Below are 23,396 nucleotides of genomic sequence, written 5' to 3'. Positions count from 1 at the left end.
GCTAATAGAGAATGGAAGGCATAAGATTAAAGGATGGAAATGTTCTATTTTTTGTACTTTTGTAGTGCTTTCCTTTAAGAATAGTATTCCACATGTTTTCAGATGTGGCATTGGGTGTAACTCACAGAATGCAAACATAAAGCAGTGTATGTGCAGTTTTGCATTGGCCGTGTCTGATAGCTGGGAAGACTGGGACAGTGGGAGACAAAATGCATAGAGCAATAAAGTTTCAGAACCAGACAGAAGTTCCTGGTTCTTTGGTCTTTTTTTTTTTTTTCCAGACCGTTATATTGTACCTCTGTTAGATGGGTAATTAATAGGTTAGCATTAGTTTGAAATGGACCTGAGCAAAAAGTGCTATAGGTTCCCTTAGTAGCTAGCTGAGAAGGAGTTTCTTGCCAAAAGCTTGTTCTGTGAATATATTTGGAAAACTGCTTAATTTCAACAATTTGTTCAGTCCAGTTATTTGATCATTCTTCATAAGGGATTTTTCAACAGTAAGTTCTAGGGTTAAAGGATGGAAAAAAGCATGTTTAGCTGTGAATTGGTACAAAGCATAAAGGCACTGCAGGAGTTTTGCTGTGAGGTTAAATACATAGACTCAGTGGGTTTTTAAGCTCATTGTGCCCAGTAATCAAATGGCTGTTCTGGCATTAAAAAAAAATCTTAGTTATGCTAAGTATCTGCTTTATGTTAGTTTTTAGTAGTCCAATGGCAATAATCTTATGTACTTAGAGCAGCATTATAACTTGTGGAGTTGTTCTGTTTCAGAAAAATAGAGAGTATTTTGAAAGTGCAGTGATTTCCCCACATTTAAAGTGCAAGCATGCATATAGTTACACAGTTTTTCCAGGTCTTTCTTCACGAAACTCCATCAAAACAAGCCAACACATTAATTTGCGCTTGCTTAATTTGATCCTACAGGCCTTGTTCTGAAAAATATAGGTAAATGTTGTAAATATTTTCAAAGGTATTCAGAATTTCTGTGTTTGTAGCCATACTGTATTTGTTAGTAGTGTGTTCACACTTACCCAGGAAGCAGCTAATTTTACTATCTCAGAATGCAGAACAGACAGGAATCAGGCAGCTAATATGTGAGTATTTGAATAGCTGTGGGAACTGTGTGCTTAAATAATGCATGTGCATCAATTTACATATTTGAAAGTGCTAATGTCCTAGTGAATATAGCTCTAAGGGAGAAAATTAATGGGAAGGAGTTACACTGGTGCAGACTCTGCAGTCTGTGCAGGATGTCCTGAGTACAGGCAGGTTTCTAATGAGGGGAATGGGAAAGGGAAAGATAAGAAATGGCCTAAGAAAGAGGGATGAACCTAAAATTTTAAGTGAAGTGACATAATAAAAAAACCTAGTCTCCTTAAGTATTTTTTTTTAGCTTTCTGAAATTCTCAAGCATTCAGTATTCTGGTTTCATTTTTATTCCTTCATTCTCTTTCCTGCTCTCCCCCTTGAGTGAATAAAACAATAAAGCTACTTCAAAATCATGAGGCATCTTATCTCTGTCCTCCTAGCACTGTCCCAAAGAATGACCAGAATTAAAGGTAGTTTTAGATCATGAGCACATTTTACTAATACAAAATAAAATTGACTCAGATTATCTTCCCAGTACTTTGAACAGAATTAAGGTAGTTTGAAAAATACAGCTTAACTGCGGATTTAACAAACTTTGTTCCATTTATGAAAAATAAGGTCTCTGCTTAGCATTTCCAAGCTGTTTAACATTTTTTATGAGGAAAGTAATTTTTATAAGGCTTTCATGTGTGAAATAACTGAAACATCCTTGTTGGTATGGAGGACGGAAGGGCTAATTGTGTTTCACGTTGATTTAGCAAAAACTTCTGTGAGCAGAGATTTCCCTTTTTTAAGGAAGCAGTGCTTTGTTAGATGTACTTCTCAGTGAGTTGTGCTCTTCCTCAGAAACAAAATAGTAAAATTGAGTTTGCTGACAGACCGAGGTAGCTCTGCTCATCCATTTATACATGTGAGGAGGAGAGGCCAAAACATTAGTTTTCGTTCTCTGCAAAGGGTCTTGCATCAGTGGCAAGGGATTATTTATGGTCATGAAAGTAGTTACCACACCTCATTGCAGTAAGATCTAAAGTGCAACTACTTGATGATCCAGGAAAGGCAGGTGGGTCAGAGGCAGACTTATGGGTGAAGATCACTGTGTAGAGTTCCAGCAGTGTAGCCCTGCTTCCTAAAGCCACAGATTGGTCCCTGAATAAAACAGTTCCTTGCTGTGATGTTGCTGACATAAAGCCATGTTGCTGACATAAAGCGACCAGTATGCATACTACACACACAGGCATTTGTGAGTGCCCTGTTGCATCTATAAATGTCTGTGGGCCCACTGGAAGCAACATAGACTGGGGGAACAAATATGCCATTTGCACCCAGTGGAGAGAACTCAGGGCTGCAGGTGTCAGAGTGGAGAAGCTGGGGGGACACAATATCCATGGGTGCCCTTCCAAATTGTGGAATTCCTGAAAATTCCAGTTCACATTCACTAAAACTTTGTATCTCTCTTTCCACAGATTACTGTAGAGCCAATCTAAATTTACAAAGACTTTTCCTTTTTTTAAAGAGTTTTATATAGTGGCTGTATATATCTTTTCAGATTAAATGCATAATAAAGGCTGCTGATGCTTTTATTTTGCAGGTTGACATCTAATTTTGCATCTATAAAGATAAGAAATGTCAGACCTCTTTCTGCACTCTGTGGTTGTGCATGGTATCATTCACGTGCTTTTTCTCCTCATGAATGGAAGCATAAAACGCTGGGCAGAATGTCTCATCCAAAGTGTATTATAAATTTAGGATGTTTGAGAGGAGCAAGAGGAGGCATGCTGAATTTTCTGATTTTCATGCACTGGAAGATGATTTTGAGATCTTCCAGTTACCTTCAACAAAGGTTGGGTCTTTTGTGTTTCATAAACTCTAATCAGAATCAGCTGATTGCACCCAATTTGGGTTTGCAGAAGTACGGCCATATGACTTTAAAAATGCACTTGCTTTTTTTTCTTTCCATGTCAAAGCAGGGCCTGGTCTTTGAGGCTGTTGTTCTAAAAACAAGAAAAGACTTCTTTAACTCTGTCCTAAATATGAATCAGAGGGAAGATGCATGTAATGCAAATCTGCCATGCTTCGTTTTTGGTTGGTCTGGACATTATGCCTGAGGGATGATGAGGTCTAAGCTACAACTTTTACAAAGCCTCTGAAATTTGACCTGTGAAGCGAGGTCATCTCTTGATGATGTGTGTCACTCGTGACTTAAACAGGCTCCAAGAGAAGCTGTGTTTATGCAGCATTTCATTTAAAAGCCATATTATTTTTCTGAAGTCTTGGTAGTGATTAAATTTGAGTGGATAAGAGCACATTTTTACTGGATGCATCCATCCAGTTAAGAAAAACAGGATAACCTTTCCTGTCCCCCAGCTTCACAGGCATTACATTGGGCTGGTTGGTGCTAACCGGGCAATTGCTTTACATTTCACTCCAGCCATGTTGAAACAAAGCCAGTCCTGGAATTCACACCAGAAAATATTTGAAAATTATACCATTTTGGTGAATATTTTCCCTTCACCCACTAAAGCAAATGAAACTGACAAACCTGCTTCACTTTCTCCTTACACAGCCTCTCCTTCTCTCTCGACTTCCCTGTGCATCTGCATATCTCTCCCTCCCCCATGTCTAAAGGTACCACTACCCTTCAGGGCACACATTGGGAATATATATTTTTTTCTTCATTACGTTTAAAAGCTACTGCTTTAGCAAAAACAGCTTTTGAGCCGCTGCAACATGAGAACAGCTGTAGCAGTGAGATGAGAAATGGTCCTAATATAGAGAGATTTTGGGGGCTGCGTCGCTGAGTTGGAAATGCCATCCATAGAATATCCCCCTAGTGCTAAAACCCATTGAAATAGATTGGAATGACTTCTTGGATTCTTTATTATTTTTAATGACTTGTTGTGTTATATCCAAAGGAAGTTGGAGAACACTGTTCACTGCTGAACTTAGCTGCAAATGCTCTTGTGTGCATTTAGTCCAGCTCCACATGCAGAAGAGGAGATGGAAAGAGAGGGTGTCTTTGTACTAGCAAGGGGGGTGGTTTTAAACTCCATGTCTCCCCAGCAAATAATATTCTTCTTTTTTTTTTTTTTTTCTTCCTCAGCTCGGGGATTGGATCACATTGCTGAAAACATTCTGTCATACCTGGATGCCAAATCGTTGTGTGCTGCTGAGCTGGTGTGCAAAGAGTGGTACCGGGTGACGTCGGATGGGATGCTGTGGAAGAAGCTCATTGAGAGAATGGTCCGGACAGACTCCCTATGGAGGGGCTTGTCAGAGAGGAGAGGATGGTGAGAAAACTTCATCTTCACCTCCTTTGTCCCCATTCAGGACAGTAGGTGCTGTGTTTCAAAACATGTTGGAAGAGAGTTATTTAGCATCCTGAAACATCATATTGGTTCCAAACCTGACAGTTACTTAAATAAAAATTTGGGAGTTAGGGCATCATTTGGCTATGCAGGCAGCGTGGGGGCTTTTTCCTCACTTTCCTCATCTGATCATGTCCTTCTCCCACTGTGACAAGTGTGATATACAGACTGAGGTTTTTACATCCAGCTGTCATTTGGTTCAAATTAAGAAGCTGTGTACACCCCAGGGGAACACTAAACTGGTCAGCAGTTCAGAGCAGAAGAGCTTTTTTAGGGGTGGCAGTGGTGCAGCATGTGCTATGAATTAGTTGTTTCCTGATAGGTCTGTTTGTTTTCCTCAGCAGATTTTCACTATTAGATATCTGTTTAATTTTCAAACTGGAAGCTGAGGGTAGGTACCATGGAGAATAGGGGACTTTAGAAATGCAGATAGATTAGTTAATAATCATCTGAAATAGCCTTACTACAATGTGGGTCTCACTCAAGTTTGAAGCTGCTCTGTTAACATTTCATTAGAACTTTCCCTCTCAGGGGTACGTCCTTTAATACATAATTTTCTTTTCCAAGGGTGTCCCTAGGATGTTGGCAGAAAGGAAGCTGGGTATGAATATTTCATAAACAAGATAAAAGTGACAGCTCAGGCATTTTGATTGCTATTAAAAAGAAAAAGATACAGAGTTGCAAACAAAAGGCTCCTTTTTTATGGTTAATTTTGTTATACTGTTTGTCTCAGGCAATAAAGGCAAGTAAATCAGGATTATGAAACATCCTTTAAAAATAAATACTATTTTGATCTGCTTCCAATAGTGTAACGTTTAAAAAGAGTGTAAAATGAACACAAGCATGGCAGTGGTAACTTCTGCATTCCTTTTAGTACCTTGTTCTCTCCAGGACTTCTGTTTTTCCTCTGTGTTGTTGAGGTCACACTAAGTTTGAAGAGGACCTTGAGAGGTTCTTTAGTTTCTCCTGTTTCCCAAAGGCAGAGCCAGGTTTCTCCTAAGTCATCCCAGATATTTGTCTAACTTGTTCTTAAGAACCTTCACTGACGGAGGTTCCCCAAGCCTTGCTGGGGCAAGGAATTCCACTGTTTCACTGAATTTGGTGTTAGAAAGGTTTTCCGTAAATCTAGGCTGTATTCTTAGCTACAGTTTGGCATATTGTATTTAGCCTGTGCAAACAGGACAGTTTCTCATTTTCCTTTTGGCAGTAATCGTTTCCATGTTGGAAGATGATCATGTTTCCTAGATTGTGGATGCACTGACCAGCCGTAACCCTGTCTTGCCTCGTCCTCTTGTCATTCTTGGTTTTCTCGGTTCAGACCCTCCCCAGTTACTCTGCTCGTTGGTGGATGGTGTCTTCTGCCAAAGTATCACCAGAGTTTGATGGTGTGGGAAGCATTGCTTTGCATGTCTTACGGAGGACATTCCATTTTATGCTTTCCAGTGGAACATGTGTTTTTTATTTTTTAACAGTGAAATACCACTGTTATAAACTCAGTTACCCTTTCTGTGGCAGTTCTACTTAGCCATTATTCCTCATCTTGCATGCTTATGTTGTTCCTCGGTGGTGAACTTGGCGCTTGTCCTGATTGAATTAGATTCTATTTATTGTTTGGTATATCTCCATTTCGTCAGGAGCATTATGAAATCAATCTTGTCCTCCAAAGTGCTTGTGGCTTCTCCCAGCTTTAATATCATTGGCCAGGTAATAAATGCACTCCCTCTTCTATACTTTGTCTTTAATGAAAATGTTCAGTAATGGCACATCTAGAACAGACTCCATGCAAGGTCCCAGTTGCCATCCTGTTAACAGTGCACATTCAGTAAACTGTGCTTTCCAGCCATTTGTGTGTCCACCTTTGAGCTTCTCCAAAGATCATTCTTCTCTTGCTAAGTCATGAGAATAGCCTATGAGAAGAAATTAGGTCAGGTCACAATTTGACATGGTGTATTCTGGATTGATCAGTGTTACATGTTGCTTGTCACCTGTCATCTGATTGACAGTGTGTTCTAGAGCTGCTAAGATATCAAAGTTGAGTTGGATGGTCCCTCAAAATTTTAAAAATAACATTAGCAAGAGCTACCAGTACAGACATACGTTTCTAAAAGGCAGTTGCACAATTCTCCTTCTCATCTCAGAGGACAGTCACACCCTATTACTGCTCCTCTTCTTCAGGTTTACACTGTGTCCTGGAGGTTGCTTTCACAGAACAGGAGCAAGCTGTGCTCTGTCTTTCAGATTGCCCTATGATAACCTCTAGAAGATGTAACTCCAAGCATGGTGTGTGTTCAAGAGAAGCAGAAAAGAAATATCCAGTATAATTGCATCTCTGTCACATAGAGCTTTATAGCTTGTAATCAGTGCTAACACTGTGCATAGCACTAGGAGCTGACTAACTGGACAGTTCAGAATGATAGATGACTGGTCTTATTTGCTTACAGCTTCTCACTTTGCACACGGGCTGCCTGATTTCAGTATTTTCAGCTTGTGGTTTACAACAGAAACCCCTAATTCTGCAGCATGGTGCCCTTCACTGACAGCTTGTCAGGGGGGAGTAAGGGTTACACAGATTTAGAGAAATATAAAACAGAAGTCCAAAATCTGGGCATGATTGTGTCCATCTGAATACCTGATTGAATTGGCCAGTCATCAAAACCTGCGAACAGCAGTTCCTTTTATCCCAGACCCATAGTGCAATGGCCGCTGGGATGCCATGGAAATTCCAAGCAATCCTTTAGCTGTACTGTAAACAAATGACTCTACAAGTTGTAAGGCAGGGCTTATAGATGGCAACAAGACCTTGTATTAGATTAGCTAGTAAAGTTGGAAACAATAGACAGGTTTTCAGGCACATAAGCTTGTATACATATTGTTGTAGACCAAGTCAAGTCTTCCAGGATGTATCCTAGGTGTTTTGTGTATCTCCAAAGCATTTTTTGTCTCCCTGGACCAATAAGTTCCAGACTGGATGACAGTAAATAGGCAACCATCTAATTAGTGTTAGGCCCCATATGTGTGGCAGCTGGTCACTGTATTTGAAGACTCAGATGACTACTCTGTCCAAAGTGGAAAGCACCATTCTCTCAAGCCATACTTAAGATACTTTATGTAAAGAATTATTAAAAGTTCTTTTCTTGAGCATTTGTGTTTTAATTTGTTCAGTCCTATAGTTTGCAACTGCTTTATAACAGAAAATATGTAGTTTATTGTTGTGATTTCCCCAGTTCAAGTACGTCAAGGCAGCTGATGTACAGTGTCTCAAATGAGTTTTGAGGTCTGCTGTATGGAAAGGACAAGAAAGAAATGCGCAAGGAAGTACTGAACAATTAATTATGCCATAATGGAGTAAGGGAGGGAGAAGTGTAGAGCTGGCCCAGTGTAAACTCTGTGCCTCTGATGCCAGGATTACACTCAGAGGCATTTGTGCCTCTCTCCATTTTGTGAGGCATGTTGCCAGGCAGAACAGCAGTTAGTACGCCCATGGTGGGGTTTACTAGCTTCCACACCGTGTTTGGTGGCTTCTTAACTTCAGGATGAGGAATTAAAGTTTTTTACACAGCAGGTAGTGATTGCCATTTACGGATTTTTTTTGGTAGCAAAAATCTAGCTTGGGATATGAGTATTCCAAATCAGTGTTGAAATGAGGGAAGCACTGCAGATGAAGTGTTGCTTACCAAAATGTAGTAGAGAAGCAGTAAAATGTCCATGTACCAAAACTGATACTGTTCCTGCTAATGCAGATAAAAGCTATAAATGCATGGTAAGTTTGAGGATTCCTTGGCTTCCTTCATGTTCTTTGTACACTTTATTTTAAAGGTGACCTCTGATATAGATATGTGTATTGCAGGCATGAGCTATTCTCACCTCCTATTGAGTTGAATGGGCTCATGTCCATAATAAGTATTTCCCTTCCCTGAGTGACTAGGCTCAGATTTTTCATGAGTATTTCAGTGTCAGAATGCAACATTGATATGTTGCAGGGCAAACAAACAATGAACCACCCCATCTGACTGAGTAAATTAAGTTTGAGTATCAGTCTGTCTGTGCTCTTAAACAGTGGCTACCCATTTGTAAATTGCCAGGAGGACCTTTCTCCAAAATACTGGAACATGATCTGTGTTCACTGGGGGATGTTCTTTTGTCTTCCAGGGGACAATATCTATTTAAAAATAAACCTCCTGATGGGACTGCACCACCCAACTCATTCTACAGAGCACTTTACCCCAAAATTATACAGGACATAGAGGTAAGAAACAGCTTCCAGATGTGGTGTGTTTGGTTGGATTTTTAATTTATTTTTAAATCTCACTGATTTATTCATGATGCAGAAATTCTGAGAACATGCCATTCTAATGAATCTGAATGAAATGAATATGAAATACCTCATCAAATGAGGTAATGAAATACCTCATCAAATATATGGTGTCTTTGTCTGGAGTTTGTAGATCTGGGATAGTTATATAAAGTCCCAGGCTTCAGTACTCCGTTATACAGGGGATGAGTTGGATTGTTGAGTGAGCTGTTTGCAGAGGGAGTTTCTACCCCTTGCAGGTCAGATGCCACAGCAGCACCATGCCATCTTGATTTTCTCTGTTCCACAGTACTTCGCTCCAGCTGATGCAGATGAGACCTGTTGAGATGTTACAGGGAGAAATTGAGCATGGTTGCCTTATATCTAGTGTGAGCAAAATGCCATGTTCTGGTACTTTCCTAATGGCAAGAGCATGCTCAGGTGCTGTTGTGACAAATTTGTACAAGTGCTTAGCTAGAGCTCAACTGAGACTTTCTTTTCAGTTGTTTAGCTGTTGAGTCACTGGGGGTTAAAGATTGGAGACAGAAAAAAGCTTTTAGGTCACTTCTCTCTCACCATTCCAGATAACACAGATGAGTTTAGCCGCAGTATGTTTTCTAGGCTTTTGTCCATTTAATTGGTTTTCTTATATGTGTTAGAAAGCAGTTTAGAAAGTAGTTATGTCATTATATGGGCCTGACTGCAGAAAAAAATGTAAAGAAAAGTGTCTACTGTCTTCTCAAACAAACAGAAAAAGAGGTGATAGTTCCATGCTTTATTTTACTCTCTTTCCTGTCTCTCAAGACAATAGAGTCAAACTGGCGTTGTGGAAGGCACAGTTTACAGAGGATCCACTGCCGAAGCGAGACAAGCAAAGGGGTTTATTGTTTACAGTATGATGATCAGAAGATAGTAAGTGGCCTACGAGACAATACTATCAAGGTGAGAATGCTCCAGAATGTAGTGCCTATACCATAAATAATAGTGTCCTAATTTCAGGACACCTGCCCAATCTCTTGTTAGTAAGCTATCCTTCTTCTTCCCTTACCTCATACGTACAGAGCATGTTATGCCTCTTTTGTCTGGCAAGAGAGACCCTGTTTTCTTACAGACAGACTTCCCTAGCAGAGTTTTTGCGCATCAGTAATTACAGCCTATGTAATTACTGTGCCTTGTACCTTGATGAGAAGGGTAAAACCAATAATCGTAGTAAAGACAGTAATATCAAAGATGTTAACATATTGCACCAAAGAGCCTTGTAAAAGATTCTGCAGATGTCACTAAAGATGTTCTATACTGAACTATGGATGATGTGTTGTAGTAAAAAACTAGACTAGTCAAACCAGTAAGTGCTGAAAGGTGAAAATCTTACTGAGCTGTCTGGTTTTGAATGTTTGCTATCTTAGATCTGGGATAAGAATACATTGGAATGCAAGCGAATTCTCACTGGACATACGGGTTCTGTCCTGTGTCTCCAGTACGATGAACGGGTGATCATTACTGGATCTTCAGACTCAACAGTCAGGTGTGTGCTCATAATTTGGAGTTCTCTGTTTACCTCTAAGGTTTTAGCCTTGCAAGCTGCTGAAATAATATTTTCTTAAATGTGTGCTCTTCAGTCAGTTCCATGAAGTAGTTCAGCATATGTGTTCACGAATGTACTGTGCCTTATTTATCAGATGTCCATGCAAATGGCTGTTAAGGAGAAATGAGAACCTAAGCAAAGGTCAGTCAAGGTCAAGATGAGTTAGGAAGGCTATCTGGCTTTTCACTAAGGTTTTGCATGTTTTGATGCTCCCTAAGAATGTTTTAACTTCTCCCAGAGAATAACTTTTTAAAAGTTGGTTGAAGTTTTCAAAGCAGGTTTGAAGGTTTAGTCATTCATAGTCAATTTTAACAAAAGATGTATGACTAGATCTCCTGTGACTCTTAATTAAATTTTGCATGATGTTTGTTTTTGTTCAGTCATTCTAACCTTGCTTTCCTTCCACTCTCCAACCAAAAGCTGGACACCTCAAGTCAGCACTTGTGGTGATGTGAAGTCCATTAGACATATTACAGAATCCCAGGGAGTCTAAGACCTGTAGTATAAATGCAAGCACATATGAGTTAATGAACTGCAATATGAACTTATATGTGGAAGAGCAGGTCTGTCTTCTCCATGTTGTTATATTATATATCCTCTTCTTGTCAGAGTACAAACAGTGCCCATGAAGTGAAGTTTCAGACAACAAAAGGCTGTGTCAGTGGCCTTTTCTGAAGCTATTAGCTGAAAGCTCTTTATGGTTATCACTGTGCATGTGTGTAAACTACCACTGTTAAGCTAATAAAGATTACATTTAGTTCCTGACGTGTGATGCATGTGGTCTTTGTCGTGCTGCTGGATTTTGGGGTCCTGTCATTGGCAGGAATCAAGAATTTCAGCAATTCTGCCTGCCTGGAGACGGTGTGGGAACTGCATTGTACTGAGCAGATCACAACGGAGAGGCTGATTTCTGTAACAAGCACTATCATCTTCCATGTCAGGCCAGGCAGGCCAAATTGCAGCCTGGCTACTTGCCCAGAAATACTTTTGTTTCCCACTGTATCTGTAAATGTTTGTGCAGAACCCAGAGGCACATAGGATGCATCACTTTTATCCTCGGGTCTCCTCAGGAAGAGGGGCTTCATTCAATAAACAGTACAGATGGGCTCTTAATGCTTCTGAGATTTCAGGGATGCACTTATCCAAAGAAGTCAGTAGGTCTCCAGCTCCTGTCAGTTTGGCAACCCTGTCTGCAAACTGCTCGTATGTTAACAGCTCAGGTCTTTATTCTGTCAGGTTTTCTTCTTCGCATTTTGTAATTGGAATGTACTATTCATTCTCATTTATAGGCTGTAAGTTGATGCACTTCAGCCGTCATAAGTTATAAAATAAGACATTAGAAGTCTTTCTCACATCTTAGATTTTCTTACTGCTTGCCTTATTGGCGATGTCTGATGTGCCTGATGATACAGCCATTTTCTGCTCTCACATAGTATATGTGGGATACAGGTATGATAGTGCCAAAAGAAATCCTTATGGAAGGTGAAAGAAGTTTGCCAACAGAATAGCCCAAAAGAAACATTTTTAAGACTTAATATCTTCATTTCAATTCCTAGAAGTTCTATATGAAGCCTTTTCCTAATTTTCATCTTAAATTATCTTTCTGCTGGAACAGTTGGTTCTAATAACATTAAGTTGACATAACTGCTCTGTCTTAATTTGAGTATTCAGCGCATTCCTGGAATGTAGCTGTGTAGCAGATGCACTGCAGGGTAAATGCAGTTCATGGTACAACTTGGGGCAGTTACTTACATTTGTTTGAAAGGCATTATCTTCTGCTTCTCTATAAATTTTGCCTTGAGTTGATAGTCCTGTGAAAGAGGTCAAAAATTAAACCTGTCACTGAACTTGCTTCTCCACAGGTTATGACTAAGTACTCATTGACTGGAAATGGAGTGTGTTGTATGTAGGCTTATACAGCCAGGAAACATCAGTCTTTAAGGCCATCAATCTCATACCTTTCCTCAACACTAAATTCCCTTAATTAAAGAAAGCTTCTTTCCTGGCTGGTTTATTTTTATGGTGTTAATTGCATTGCAGGGGTTTTGACTGCTGGACTGTCTCAGTGTATGCATAGTCAATAGGTTTATATAATACATCTTTTAATGAACTATTTAATAGATACAGATATAACTTGTGGTGTTATATTAGCTTCTCTAATATTGCTAGAGAGTCAATTACCTCTCTTTGTTCCTCTCTTGCTCTGCAGAAATCCACTGTACAGTTTTTTAACTCTCTTCTCTCTGGTTTGAAATTTGGACCTGCAGGGTGTGGGATGTGAATGCAGGTGAGATGCTGAACACACTGATTCACCACTGCGAAGCAGTACTGCACCTCCGCTTCAATAACGGCATGATGGTGACATGTTCCAAAGACCGTTCCATTGCTGTGTGGGACATGGCTTCACCAACAGACATCACCCTAAGGAGGGTGCTAGTAGGGCACCGAGCAGCTGTCAACGTGGTGGACTTTGATGACAAGTACATTGTATCAGCATCAGGTGACAGAACTATAAAGGTGAGGTGTTTCAGAGGCTTCTTATTTGCAGCATTGGGGTATTTAATAACTGAGAACAGATGCCCAGAGATGGAAGATAGTCCTTGGCAGTTAGTGCACAGATCTTCCATTAGAAGTAGTATTCTTCCTGCTGCTTGTTTCCACTTGTCCCTTCTGTGTTGAGCTTGCACAACTTGTTTACAGCACTGGATGGCAAATCAGACCTAGTTACAGATGCAGTTGAAAAAGGACTTTTTTTTTCTGTGTTCTTTTTCAACTTGACCACTTCCATGATCTGTTTCAGCATGTCACTCGAACAGTTGTCAGAGGGCAGCATGGGGGCAAAAGTAAAGGTGAGTGGATAGGAGTCTCTTTAATGTTACTGCTGTGATCCAAATCTCCAGCCTTAAAACTGAGGAAAATCGAGATCCTGTGTAGACTAAATCATAGCCCAAGAATGCTAAAGCCTGATTTTGGAAGCTAATTCTTACATGATGTGGCAAAAATCTTCTGTGTACAGTGACCCAAGATGCTAACAGTTGCAGAATATAATCAAAAGTCACTGGAGCGGTAATCTTCCCACTCTTAATGATAGCATCTTCAATTAAGAGCATTCTGGATGCATCTGTATATCATACAGATACCAGCTTTTGTTAGTCTCTTCCTAATAACTTTGTCTCTGTGTGGTTCCCTCCCCCCTTCCTGTCACAGGTATGGAACACTAGTACCTGCGAATTTGTGCGCACCTTAAATGGCCACAAACGAGGCATTGCATGTCTGCAGTACAGAGACAGGCTAGTAGTGAGCGGCTCTTCAGATAATACTATCAGGTGAGAGACACACTCCCCATTGCAGAGTTCTGTGCCAGCACGTTGCCTCTGATTCCCTGGGATGTGCAGAGGTTAGGCAACTGAAGTGCTCTGTACCCTTGTCGTCTTTGAAAAATGCTTTCTTTGCTGTAGAACATTGGGAACTACTGGAAGGAGATATTAGAAGCCTGTTTACTGTGTTGTCTTTCATCCTCTGTATCTCAAGAGTCCCATACTAATCAACAAGTTGCATTGCTCTGACAATTCTGGTGTATGAAAGAGCTGGCAAGTACCACTTTCTGTGATGTCCTCTTGTGATATTTTAATTGGGCTATGTGTCTAGTTACAGGGGTCAGATTTGCAGTAAGAGGCATTTAATCCTCTGCAGAAATCCTCCTGGGCTCTCGCCAAACTCCTCTTGTGGTACTTGGCACCTGGTTAAGTTTGGAACAGCTGGTTTAGAGGCTGAAGTTCAGTTTACTGCCTTTTGCACTTCTCCAGCTGCCTTGGTTGCAGTCTGAGATTTAACTCCTTCTGGTATCATGAGTCAGGGTTTCTCTCTACATCTTCAGATGCTGGCAGAGGGACGTCTCACTAATCTCGGGGCATATGGAGCAAGCTTGAGTAGTAGTTGAAGTGACGTAAAGAAATGGCTCTGTTATGCAAGCAGGAGTAAGAGCAACCCCCCTTTTGTCTTTGTCATTGCTTTAAATAATTGTCTGCCATCTGATAAAACCTGAAAACTGGACAGTGTAAGCAGAAACCCTTCGCTTTGCATGTCATTAGTAAGTTCTCCTCAGTGAGAACAATTCATGCTGCTGTTTGTCTGTGGACTTTACTTACCTCTTCTGGCTTTGCATTCTGTAGAAAAATGGTTGTCCTTTGGTTGACATCACCAGGTCATTATACCAGATTTTAGTGTAGGGCTGTCTGAAAGCATGACCGAGAGAGCTGGAACTTCTGTCTCTAAATCAAGGGAAGAAGTATTACAGGCATCATGTAAGAGTAGCACCACTTACGCATGGTGAGAATTCCACCACTTCAAACAGAAAAAAAGCCCTCTGCAATTGTACTATGAAGCTTGGTCCCAGTGTTAGAGTAAGAAATAGTTAAATGTTACAGCAGCTAGGGAAGGATCTGAATTACGACTTGCAATGCTAATAAAAATAGATGTCAAGATAGTGATAACGCTAAAGAGGAATACAGTTACTTTTATGCTTACATTGGACAAAATCCCTAGTTGACAGATAAATTGTGCTAGAATTTCAGGAATGTTGGCAGTGAATCTTAATGGAAGTCATGTTTGGCCGCTGTGTGGGTAAGGCAGAAGACTTACCTGGTCACATTGTTTTCTTCCAGCCATTAGCAGGGGGCACAAGTCAGTGGAAGGGTGATGAAGAAAGGGCAGGTTACCAAGTCATCTTTGGGGGTGACTTTGTATGTTTGATTTTAATCCACTATAAAATGCCAGATGTTGTGTGTTGGCCTTTAATAGAGGCTGCCTCCTGATACAGAATTTGAAGTTTGATGTTCCTCAGTTTCAGGGAAACTTTTTCTGAAAGGTAACGGATTTCTAGTTTTGCAACTGAAAACACAATGTGAAGTGGCAGAGAAATCAGTATCTTCTGTAGAGAGATGTCGTGTGTAAAAATCGTTTAGGTTTTGTTGTAGGCCAGATATTTCACCAGTGTAAGAGGACACCGCATTGCTGTCCTTGTGGTGATTTCCATCTATTAGAAATTGGTTTATCGAGTTTAATCCAACCACTTCAGTATCTTAGTCTTCAGGGTCAAAGTTCTTAATTGCTACAGACAAATATGCTATAGAAAAAAAAAGACAAAAAAGATAATTTAGAACAAGAAAATAGACTCAGGCTACATCATCTTGGGTTAATTTTTAATTGAGTGGTTGATTTGCATGTGTGTGTTCAACCTCCAGTGTGTGCACACATGGGGTTCTGACACTCGACTGTTTAAACAACAGTCTCTCTAGGAGATGAGGATTCAGTCTCACCTGCGTTCTGTACATCTTGCAGCTCTGCCAGGTCTTCAGGTGAATTAAAGGCTTGCAGACTTCCTTCTACTTCCAGAAATTCCCCCAAAGCTATAGCAAGGAAGAGTGGTAGTGGTTTTGACTGTGCACACTTTGTAGTAAACTGTTTTAGTTAGTTCTTAAGCCTTTAGAGTGCTTCCTTTACTGTTTCATCCTTTGGCTATTTAAAGAAGTAGAAATTTGAGAAGGTTATCAAATCTGGAAGATGCCCTTGACACCAATTCTGTTAGGAGATTCTGCTCTTACATAGTAGTTACCTCTTTTGTACATGAAGGCTTGTTCCCCACATGGCTAGGGAAATCATCATCTCAGCACATTCAGATTCAGGTAAAACCTCAAACTGGGACCTTAAAATACAGGCCTGAATTAGTGTGATGCAGCCTCCCAGAGCTGCTGGCAATCTCAGGATTAATGGCAAGGAATGGAAACACATGGCACTAAAGTTCCTGGCACAAGATTGCTTTTCAGACCTTTCTGCACCAGTTCATTTCTGGCATTGTCCACCCTGTTTACAGTCCTTGGGAGACTTAATGCTCTCTGACCAGCCAGAGTGCCTTTGGCTGACCTTTGCCATGGAGTTGCTTGCTCTGACCTTGACTGGTGTGCTGGTTCCTATGTGAAAATTATTAGGATCTTCATCTTCATATTCCTGAAAGATCAACTTCACAAGCTGAAGAATCACCTGGTGCTCCTCATCGGCCTCAGTTGTGTGCATAGACAAATTGTTTATCAGTTCTATAGTAGTGGAAGAGTCTGTCCATTCCTCTGTTGTCCAAAGTGAGAGCAACTTGTCATGGCAGGACAGCTGCAGTCATTATCTGCCAACCTCAGGCACAAATCCACTGGATCTGGATTATTCTTTGAGGACCTCAGGAGTAAAATATGTGGGGACAGTGTTTCTGTTTCTTTCTGTCTCTCGGGACAAGTGACCTGAACCCTCAGCAGTTGTTCTGCTTTGAGATGTGTCACCTAGAGATTCCACCTGTATTTCTCACTACTGTGAAGTTCAAGTCAGTCTGAATGCTAATTGAATGAGCATTTAAGAACATTTGTGCCTGCTTTCTTTTCTGCTGTGTGTCAGGGAGATGCAGCAGATACAGCTATTAAGATTCCTGTATGAGCAGAGCACATTTCAGCTACAGGTGGACCACCTCTAGACAATGTGTGTCAAAGAATTTCAGTTCTTGTAGGAAAATAACCTTTCTTTATCCATGGTAACTGGAAGTCATGTCAAAAAGCTGACAGAAGCATGGAAAGCAAGTAGGCTAACTTCATAACTGTTTTAGGAACTACTTTTGTTTTCTTTCTTCCAGGCTGTGGGACATCGAGTGTGGGGCATGTTTACGAGTATTGGAAGGCCATGAAGAGTTGGTGAGATGCATACGCTTTGACAACAAGAGGATAGTCAGTGGGGCGTATGATGGGTGAGGCCATCAGTGCAGTTAATACCTTGCATCTTCTTGTCTCAGTGTCTCACATCCCACTTTTCTGTATCTTCCTTATAAATACTAGTCACCTTGTCTGTAAATCAGGACCATGTTACAAAGCATACCTTTATTCCTTCTTTTGCAATAAGTCAGTGTGTTTTGATGTGTGTGTCCAGTTCTTTACTTTGTAAGAATGTCCGATCGACACAGCCTGAAACCTCTTCTAGCTGAACCACTGCTAAGAACAATTTTTCCTATCTGTGGTTATATCTGCTGGACCATTTGCCATTACAGACTAGGTGTCTGCACTCCCACGTTTCTGTTAGTTACCGCCACCTGCTTTTTATGGGGTTTACTTTGTTGACAGTACATTTTTTTTTCTCCCATTAAGCTCTATAAGCTTTACAAAGGGGAAATGCAAGAACCAGTTCTCAAGAGCAGAAGGATTGCTGTAATTTTCCTTGAACTGCTGTATTAGCTAAGATGTACTAACAGTTTATTTTTTTTTTCTGTAAGCACTTGCTCTTTTCTCTCTAACAAAGACTATTGTCTATTTTTTCACTACTAGGAAAATTAAAGTATGGGATCTTGTGGCTGCTTTGGACCCCCGTGCTCCAGCAGGGACCCTCTGCTTGCGAACCCTTGTGGTAAGAGCTTTTGGCAGGGGTGTTGGAGGGAGCAGAAAAGTGTGCTTGATCAGGGCTATCTTGAGCCATGAAAACTCAAGTCAGCTTAGTTCAGTCTGCAGGATCTAGAAATTTCTATGGGTCTGGCTTTTTTGTGTGTCCATGTTTTGGTGTGGTTTTTTTTTAATGTTGGAAGCTGTAAAGCATTAGAAGTTGGAACCTGTGGAACTGTCACTCACTTTTTAACAGTTTTGCTCTGTGATTTGAAGTTATTAGCTAAATTAACTTCTGAGATTTGTCCTTCTTGAAATCTGTGTGCCAGTGGGTTTACTTTAACCTGTGCATACCTGATGCTGTAATAGTAATCTGTCTGATGCGTTGACATGAAATTTCTTAAAGTTTTACATTCCAAATTTGAGCAACAAGAGCAAAAATACCTTCGGAATCGCTTTTAACTGGCACTTGTATGTTTAAGGAAAAAGGCAGGTAAGGACTGGAACAGACAGTGAAATTGCCTCATTCTTTATTACCTCATCCTTAAACAGCAACTACCACTTTCATACTGTCCATCAGTATTTAGGGCAGGTCTGATGATGATGTGGTTAAAATGTCATTGTGTGAGTGTTAACAGCTTTCACAGTCGTGCTTAACAGTGGATCTGCACTGGTCTTATAATAATGTGAGAAAGTTGTGAGGAAAATGCCAGTACAGCCAAGGCTATGGGTTGGTTCCTGTAAGCATTCCTCCATCACAGTCACCCCAAAAGGCTTGCGCTATTGCAGAGCATAAAGGAAGATTTCACTCCAGTACCAAGTTATCTTTGAAAAAGAAGTACTAAACATATTTCTTTTTTAGCAAAGAAATGTTTGGGTCAGTATATATTGGACCTTTTCCTGCTGTGGTGTGCGACTGTAGTTTGTGCTCTAAACCAAGATCATACCGAGGCCATCTGATTCTCTAGAAGCGGGGTTACCTCTCACCAGCTGAGCTGTGCTAACTGACCTTCTGCACTCTCATCCACCGCCTGAATTGCTACTGTTGTTGTAGCTTTCACATTTGGTGCAGAGTGTGAGAGTTACTGTGACTCAGCTGACAGGCAGTAGAGCATTAAACCATGCTAACTCTTTTCCAATCGTGTATTTGAACCCTAAGCTGCAGAGTAAGAGTCAATGAGAGCCTCAGGTGCCTGCAGGAGCTATTCTGAAAAACCTGCTTGTTAGCTAAGTAGAACTGCAAATTGTTTCTGCTGAAATCCAGAAAAACCCTTTGTCATTAGCCACCCAGTCCCAAACTGTGGAACTACTCTGTAACCATAAGCACATATCCTGAGAGTCTAAGACTTCAGCTTGGTATTAGTAGTGTTCCTGCTCTAGCCTGAAACAAATGTGTGCCTAAGTAACCTGTAGACTTAATTTAACTGGTGTGATTTCCTCTGCATTTTCCAGCAGTGGACAGCCAAAGTGCCCCAGCTAATTATATTATAAATCAGATCCAGTGGGATGGAAACACTGTAGGAATCTCAACACACAGATACTCATAAATCCCTATTTGATAGCAATGGAGGGGGCCAGAAGAGATGGGGGGGTACAGAGGAAGCTGTTTTGGCACTTTTAGGAGTTTTATGACAACAGGGTGTCCTTATACCCACTTACCCATGGTTTGGTTTTGTGTTTTTTCTCTTCCCTCAGCCTCCAAAATTAAACCTGGCTGCACAATGAGCATCATGAGTCTCCCACTGCTCGTGTTCAATTTTCAAACAGTAGGAGGAAACTGCACAGATAACAAATGCTCGCTGCATGCCAGGTCCCTTCCAGTTTTGTCTTCTGTTAGCTGGAATGGTGGCCACATGAATTTGTCAGAAGCTTTTGAGGCACAGAATAAGCACATAGCTCAGCTTTCCTTACAAGCTAAAGAGTCCAGGTCCTTTTGGCCTCCACTTAGGGTGTGCATTGTGCTTACTGCTTCTGTAAAAGCAAAGGGCAGGTGTGTGGAACTTCTAGGGCAACATTACATAGCCTACAGTGACTGGGAGAAAAAAGGGAGCTCTGGAAACAGTTTTTGGAAGCACCTCTCTCTGTGGGCTGTCCCTCAGTGGACCTGACTGTCGTAGTGATATTTTTTAGCAAAAAACTTCTGTATTTCACTTCTACAACACAGACTCTGGAAAAACATTTATTTTTTGAATAGGTGGGAAGACAAGCGCATGAGGTGTTTTTAAGACAAATTCAAAGTATAGTTAAGAGATCAGAAAAGGTCCAAGGATTAGACCATTTTTTTAAATTTGTCTTAAAAATAGAATCTGAATATTGCGTGTGTGTATTTTCAGTCAATTTTAGAGATTAAGAGATTCACTTTAAGGCAGTTATTGTGCTTTGCAAACCAAGCTGTATTCTTGTAGTCCTGTACCATAGGACAGAGGCATTTAGTAGCTAAGACTAATCTTTTGCCTAAATATTTGAGAAAACTGCATTTTCAGTATTGAAGTATTTTAAGACATGTTTTTTTACTGACTCTAAGCCCATTACAATGTGTGAGCACTGAAGAGAATTTTGTATTAATGGACGAGATAGGGCTCACCCTAGTTGCATGGTTTCTGTTCCCTTCTGACCGAGGAAGAGGCCACTGTTCTTATAGCAGTGTAAGCACCAAGAAAACCAGGCAACACAAAAGGGAAAGTACAGTGGATTTGCTCTGTGATATCCAGGATCTTGCCGTTACCTCCTGTTAATTACAGTCTGAACCCTTGCCAAATCGTCGTGCCATTTCCACTCAGCCTCAGAGCAGAATGCAAACTGCCTGTAAAGTATGCCCTTTCTAGTTCATATTTTTAGAACTGCTTAAGAGGAATTATTACTGTGTCACCGGGCTTTACAACAGGCTTCTTAGTATCCTCCAGTATTAAACCCTTTCCTTTACAGCAGTGGCAGTGGTGCCAAATGCAAAGTTCACATCTCTCCCCCTGTAACCTACTGCATTTGGAAATCTGTGATTTTGGGAATGAGTTTCACCATGGAACAAGGAAGGCAGTGTTCCTGTCAGTCTTGCCAGACTGAATTGTGTGGTGAAGGGAGCTTGGTTTGTTCTGCACAGTACATGTCCAATGTTTAAGATTTAAGGAGTAATGGGTAATTGTAACTGTAAACTTCCTGTGAGCCAAGTACTCAGATACAGCAAATCCTTTTCACTGAAAGAGTACTTAATTTACACAACGTGATGCTGATGCACAGTGTGTCATGTGGGGTTTACTGAGAAATGCATGTAATGCTAGAATCCAAGGCCAGTTTCATCTTCCCTGATCCATCCCACGTGCCAGCAAATTTATAACATACTGTGTCTCCCACTTGCATTTAGGAGCATTCTGGAAGAGTCTTTCGGCTTCAATTTGATGAGTTCCAGATCGTCAGCAGCTCACATGATGACACCATCCTCATCTGGGATTTTCTGAATGACCCAGCTGCCCAAGCAGAATCCACTCGTTCCCCATCCAGAACATACACCTACATCTCAAGATAAATAACACTACACAGTACCTCACACTCGCACAGGTAACAGAGGCTCAAAGGTGGCACTGGATGTAGTGCAAGCATGCTGCTTGAATAACTAGCTGAGTCTATCAATATTTCTCATCTTGGTTGGACAGTAATTACAGTGTCCTGTAAAAGAACAGGAATGATTTTGAAACCTTAGAATAGGGACTTTATTTTAGGATTTGTGGCATGTGGCACCTGTGAGTTCGCCTGAAGAACCCCTCCTCCTTTGCCCATCATCATCAATAATTAAATCAGCTATCGCTGCTATCCAGAAGGAAGAAGGGTTTCTGCAGAGCGAGTAGAGCAGCTGCTGCCTAACAAGGGGATGCAGATGGCATGACCCTGGGCAGTTGTCGCCAGGCAGGAGGGTTTTGCTAAGAAGCATCAGCTTTATTCAATCCGTCTGAAGTGGTGACCATTCTTCTCACTCTGCAGCAAGCTGATTTAGGAGAACGGTTTGGCCTAGGGGAGGAGATACTGAGGCACAAGCCTAGGCAGATTTAATCGAGATGCATCAGTGTGCAAAATCATTTACTCATAGGGCCTACCCCTAGATCTCTCTAGCATAGCACGGCTGTTAAATTGTTCATATCAGAGCTGCTGGTTTGCTCATCGCCTTACCCTTTCGTCTTGGCCTGCACAATGTGGGGAGGACATAATGTTCCATATGTGTGGGTCAGTTTTAGAGTGGATTTGATGTATGTGAGTGGAGTGGGGTAGCATGATTGCCCACTATGGTGGGTACATGCACAGTTGCTGTTAATAGCTTAAGAAAAATGTCAGAAAAGTTGACAGGCTACTGCAAGGGGGTGTCCACAATGATGTTTTCCCTTGAAAATGCTCTGTCATGGGGCACATCCTGTATCATGTTTGATTGGTAAATGTACAGTGATGCTCCAGAGCTGCCAGATCAGCTGTCTTGATTTTCTCAAACACTCTGGTCAATCAGATGTTCTTTTAAATCATTAAAAGGTTTAGTGCGAATGGGCTTTGTTTGGTTTGTTCTGTTTTTCATTCCCAGGACTCATTTAAGCTGCAGTATTTAAATGCCAGGACAAAAGAACTATCCACGTAACCAATCCTTGCTGAAGAGAGAGGCTCTCAGACTTGTTTCTGGAACAAAGTTGGCGTGCAGTTGATCTCAGACAGGGTCTACTCAGCGTGGCTGACTGCTAAAGTGCTGCTATATCAGAAGATGTCTTTTATCTTTCATGAACACTTAACATTTTTAAACCTTCCCATCCCTTTCTTCCCCCGTCCTGCGCTTCCTATTCACTTCTCTTCCCTTTACCCTGTTTGGTTCCCCTCCAAATCCAGTCACAGATGTCCTATGAATATATTTAAGATGTTGCCAGAATGTGTTGCTTTGCTGTTAAGCAGAAGACTTATAGCCACAGTGCATCCTGCTGAGAAAGTCACTTCAGAGTGGGTGGGAGAGTGAGTGGGGAGAAGGCTGCTACTTTCAGACTGAAATCAATGTCCATTGCTATGCCTTTGAAGAAGTATTCAGCTTTGAAGAGCAACAAAAACACTTACAAGGAGCCAGACCATGCCCCTCCCTCTTCACTTCCCTGCAGCTTTTGGCTGTTCTGACTGCAGACCTACTTTTTGTAGAGAGAGGACCCTTGAAATTTGACTATTATGAGCCAAATCCGTCTTTCCTCTCCTGCCTGCTATGCTAACCCTTTGGAAGCTGGATGTGTATTGTAGCCTCCCTTAACATCTGCTTGGCTGGGGAATGCTAGTCAATGACAAGTTAAACTCTCTTCTGCTGAAGTCCCAAGCATGGTGGACTGGGTCTGAGATCCTGTCCACTCCCACCCCAGATGAAGTGTTGGCCCAAGGCAGTATTTCACTAGCAAAGGGGTTGTCTGCACCATCTTCCTCTTGTGCTTCTCCTTGAAGACAGTGTGTTGCTGGTGGCTTAGGAATCGTTCTGTAAACTGGAGGAAGTTTGAGGCTGGGGTGAGGAGGAAAGCTGGACATTGCATCTTTCTTTCCATTCTTTCTCCCCTTAGAGAGGCTTTAGCTGGGTGCTGGAAGAAGAAGCTGCTAAACACCTTTTGAGCTCTCAAGATCTAGCCACCTTAGAATGGAGACACTACCCAAACCCCCTGGCCATGACA

General features: G+C 41.2%; 1 protein-coding gene across 4 annotated transcripts in view; it reads left to right on the top strand.

Moving 5' to 3' along the window:
- The window catches only part of BTRC (beta-transducin repeat containing E3 ubiquitin protein ligase), a 99,235-nt gene extending 76,608 nt beyond the window's left edge, over nucleotides 1-22,627 (top strand). For 3 of the 4 annotated variants that reach the window (XM_062601935.1, XM_062601933.1, XM_062601936.1), the window contains 9 exons: nucleotides 4,190-4,376; nucleotides 8,604-8,700; nucleotides 9,550-9,687; nucleotides 10,152-10,270; nucleotides 12,598-12,847; nucleotides 13,538-13,656; nucleotides 17,001-17,111; nucleotides 17,683-17,761; nucleotides 21,092-22,254. In XM_062601935.1, coding sequence (XP_062457919.1) covers nucleotides 4,190-4,376; nucleotides 8,604-8,700; nucleotides 9,550-9,687; nucleotides 10,152-10,270; nucleotides 12,598-12,847; nucleotides 13,538-13,656; nucleotides 17,001-17,111; nucleotides 17,683-17,761; nucleotides 21,092-21,253 — 1,262 coding nt within the window. In that variant the 3' untranslated portion in view covers nucleotides 21,254-22,254. Of the gene's footprint in view, nucleotides 1-4,189; nucleotides 4,377-8,603; nucleotides 8,701-9,549; nucleotides 9,688-10,151; nucleotides 10,271-12,597; nucleotides 12,848-13,537; nucleotides 13,657-17,000; nucleotides 17,112-17,682; nucleotides 17,762-21,091; nucleotides 22,255-22,291 lie in introns of those variants that run through there. The other variant, XM_062601934.1, reaches the window with a different exon arrangement.
- Nucleotides 22,628-23,396: the final 769 nt, after the last annotated feature.

This window comes from Pezoporus occidentalis, unplaced genomic scaffold (assembly GCF_034315485.1).
Source record: "Pezoporus occidentalis ecotype Australia unplaced genomic scaffold, CSIRO_AGI_Poc_V1 ctg73, whole genome shotgun sequence".
In the NCBI taxonomy this organism is placed as follows: domain Eukaryota; kingdom Metazoa; phylum Chordata; class Aves; order Psittaciformes; family Psittacidae; genus Pezoporus; species Pezoporus occidentalis.
Note: the sequence above shows the minus strand (reverse complement) of the source record. Positions and strands in the feature narration are given on the sequence as shown.